This window comes from Carassius gibelio, chromosome B2 (genome assembly GCF_023724105.1).
Source record: "Carassius gibelio isolate Cgi1373 ecotype wild population from Czech Republic chromosome B2, carGib1.2-hapl.c, whole genome shotgun sequence".
Taxonomy (NCBI): domain Eukaryota; kingdom Metazoa; phylum Chordata; class Actinopteri; order Cypriniformes; family Cyprinidae; genus Carassius; species Carassius gibelio.
In genome coordinates, this window is record NC_068397.1 from 14,365,324 (window position 1) to 14,368,833 (window position 3,510).

At 35.6% G+C, this 3,510-nt stretch overlaps 1 protein-coding gene across 2 annotated transcripts; it reads right to left on the bottom strand.

Moving 5' to 3' along the window:
* Window positions 1–430: 430 nt before the first annotated feature.
* Window positions 431–2,586, bottom strand: dusp12 (dual specificity phosphatase 12). 2 transcript variants are annotated; one of them, XM_052547474.1, is made up of 7 exons: window positions 2,497–2,586; window positions 1,924–2,192; window positions 1,570–1,683; window positions 1,372–1,490; window positions 1,163–1,250; window positions 901–1,081; window positions 431–614 (listed from the first exon to the last, which is right to left on the bottom strand). In XM_052547474.1, the coding sequence occupies exons 2-7, from the start codon at window positions 2,184–2,186 to the stop codon at window positions 465–467; spliced, it is 915 nt and encodes a 304-aa protein (XP_052403434.1). In that variant the 5' UTR covers window positions 2,187–2,192; window positions 2,497–2,586; the 3' UTR covers window positions 431–464. The 2 variants fall into 2 exon arrangements, with proteins under 2 accessions (XP_052403434.1, XP_052403435.1); XM_052547475.1 differs by having other exon boundaries at window positions 1,924–2,514.
* Window positions 2,587–3,510: the final 924 nt, after the last annotated feature.

Sequence of the window (3,510 nt, forward strand, 5' to 3'; positions counted from 1 at the left end):
AAATAATATTAGAATGACTTCAGAAGAATCACATGACACTGACGTCTGGAGTAATGACTGCTACAAATTCAGCTTTGCCATCACAGGAATAAATGACGTGAAAATATATTAAAATAGAAAATTATTTTAATATATTAAAATATAAAACAAAAGTTATTGTTATAATCTAACACACTATTAATATTTTTTTATCAAATAAATGGTGAGCCTAAAGAGGACAAAAAGTCTAAAATTAAAAAAAACGTACAAAAATATTACTGCATTTTTTTTTTTTTTTTGCTATAACAGACAAAATATTACAAATGCTTATATAATAAACTTTCTAGAAAATTATGTTCAAAGTAAAGCACGGGGCTTTTACACTAGATTTATAACATACAGAATATTTCTATCTACTATTTAAACTGAAAATACTAGCAATAAGAAGCGATTCTGAGCATATAATACAGATCTTTATTTGCGGGTCATTTGAGTGCTGGCGTACTGATGTGTTTGATTTCATCCACTCGGTTCTTGTGCATCTGGAAGGCCGGTGTCACCCAGCGCCCACACGAACACTGTTCACCATACCAGTTAAAGGAGCCCAGCTTTGAGCTGCACTTAGGACACAAAAGCTGCAAGAGAGATTTTGCAAAAGCTTTTACTTTGAAATATAATTTTTAAAGAAACAAAATTGTATGCAAATGCATTGCACAGCAACTACAATCTGTAGCCCTCCTAGCACAGAAAATCATGCAGTCTCTTTTACTTTTTAATTTATCAATATTAAATGTAACCCTTAATCTTTAACAATAATGAAAGAATACTTGTAAAAAGTATTAAACAAATGGACACAATGTTTTGATAGTTCTTTTTAATTGTGTGTGCAGATGTGTGAAGCAGTGAGCAACTACAGTTTACCTGTCCGTCCATAACACCTAGTAAGGCTGGCTCCATCCATTGCACTGGCTCTATAAAATAAGATGTGCATTGTCTCTGATCTTCACTAGCACTCGCGATCCTCGTCTTCTTATGAGAGAACGCAGAGGCTCCACTTCCCACACTGTGACTGAGAATGCTGGAGTGACGGAAAAGTGTGCGTCTGTTGGGACCAAAGACAACAGCAGGTTATGACTTGAGTCATTATCATAAATTCAAAATATACTGCATGAACAGCATTTACCTGCACTTTCGACATCTGTACACAGCTTCTGCATTCTGGGTTTGTGCAGGGTCAACAGCAAAGACATCTTTTGGCATATTCTGGAGTTCTGAATTGATCAAAATATACTGCCTTTAAAGGAGCCCTGGTAAGCTTCTTTCAATAGTGTATTCAGTTAACTTATAACAGTGTAGAAAACTAAATGACAAAGAAGGAAATCATGTACATACCTGGATATTTCTCTGTAATTTTCTTCAATCTAAACTGTTTATATAAGGGATTTGTGGTGTCTACTTTACAATCCATTAATTCATAAAGTGCCAGCTGGTCCATAAATTCTTCATTCATTCTGAGAAAATGAGTGGAATGCTCTTCAATCATAATGCTCTCACATTTTTTTTAAAGGATAGATAATGGAAACCTCTTACTTGACATCTGGTTTTAAGTTTTGGAGTTTAGTGTATGCATCCTTTAAGTTCAGATGCTGTGTTTTCATCAGGTAAGCAGTCACCACAGCTGCACTTCTACTTTGCCCTACATGGCTACAAAAATAATAATAACATGTCAAATAATAATAATAAAAAAAAAAAAATCTGAATTCCAGTTACTTAAAATTAAATAAAATAATGTATTTATATAAAAAGTTTAACAAATACAGAAATCAACATTTTATCCCACTTGTAATTATCTGAATGTATATTAACTAATGTACTATTGGGTGTTATATATCGCAGTGTTTCTTCATATTATTCATTAAAGTTCATATCAATTACTAATCCTACCAATGCACAAGAACTGCTGATGATCTGGATTCAGAGTGTGTGCTGAGAGCATCACATATGAAGCTGACACATTCATCCAGTCTGCTCAGGAGATCTGTGGAGGCATCATCCAGAGCTCGGACAAATTTGGTGTGAAATCCAGGGACAGCAGGTTCCTCTGAGTCAACGGTGAGGATGTGTCTTACTCCTGCATCTGTCAGGCTCTGAGCGTCCTTCAGATCGGACACACACCCGATGTACAGCCCAGACCCTACTCCAATCATAGTTTACTGGGAAAACACACAAACACCTTTCATATCAGTGCATGGAGAGAAGACGTGACGGTAGATAAACTCATTAAATAGACAAGCTCATGTGGAATAGACCAGAGTAACGTTATATGAAATAATGCACATGAATACGTAAGTCTTTAGGCTTAGCCGCATTTCTGCTTATAACTTCTTCATTTTCTGGGCTATATAAGTTTTGTCCAAAATCATAACAGAAGCTGTAGATTTTATTTATTCAAAAGCATTTTATCTGCAGCTCTTCTTAAGATGGCTTAGGTGTAAACATCAACGCTATTGAACTCACGTGCTACTTCCTGTCAAGAAAGAGGTCCAGTAAAATAAAACGTCCGCGAGAAACAAAGTGAATTTGTTAGTTCCGGACAGAACGTTGTTATTATTAAGGCTTCATCATTCCTCTAGAGGGCGTTAATTCGAAATAAATACTTTGTTTATATTTCAATATTGAAAAACGTGATATGATTTGGTATGAAAATGTTTGTCTCGTAATTCCTGTCAATTAGGTGTTTTTTAAGCTAAATTTAGGCTAATAAAATTTATGTCTATGAGCTAAAATGCTAAAATCCTAAAATGTCTTTGAGCATAAAAAGACTGATATGAATGTTTACCTATTTTTTCGAATTGAATTGAATTGAATTTCAATGTGAACACAAGCACATTACTTAGGTAAATGATGTATATATGTTTATTGTTCTAAATTTAAAAAGAATACCTAGAAACATGTACTCTTCGCCTGGCCTACAAGATATGCTCCATTTTTGGACAGACTGTTCAGCCAAGAGTTCCTCGAAAACACGAGAACAGGGTCTTGATATGAACCAAAGTCAGAATTTTACAAAAGCTGTACCTCACAATATTGCTATCTCAGGGATCTGCACTGTATAACTCTTTTGCATCCTGTCAAGTTTCCATGGTTCGGTCTAGACCTAGTTCTGCCCTTTTGGAAGACTTTTGGCTGTCCTGCTTGTGCCTAATGAAAGCCAGCACTATGACATTTAAACAAGAGTGAAGAGTCCAGTCCACTGCACCTCATGTCCAGCTCATGCTGTCACTTACATAAATGCTACAGCCAGCTTGTTCATGATAATTGTGTCTTATTTGAGCAATATTAGACTACAATGGGATAAGAAGCTTTCAGTGAGCCTGATGGTGGAGTGTTTATTCTATATGGCATCTTGATAAACACATAAACAAGTCACTGTACCATTACAGACCAGATGCCTTTGCTTTAATCTGACTTGTCCTCTCAGGACAAGTCCAACTTAGCCTCATATGGTCCCTCAGAATCCCTGTCCAACCT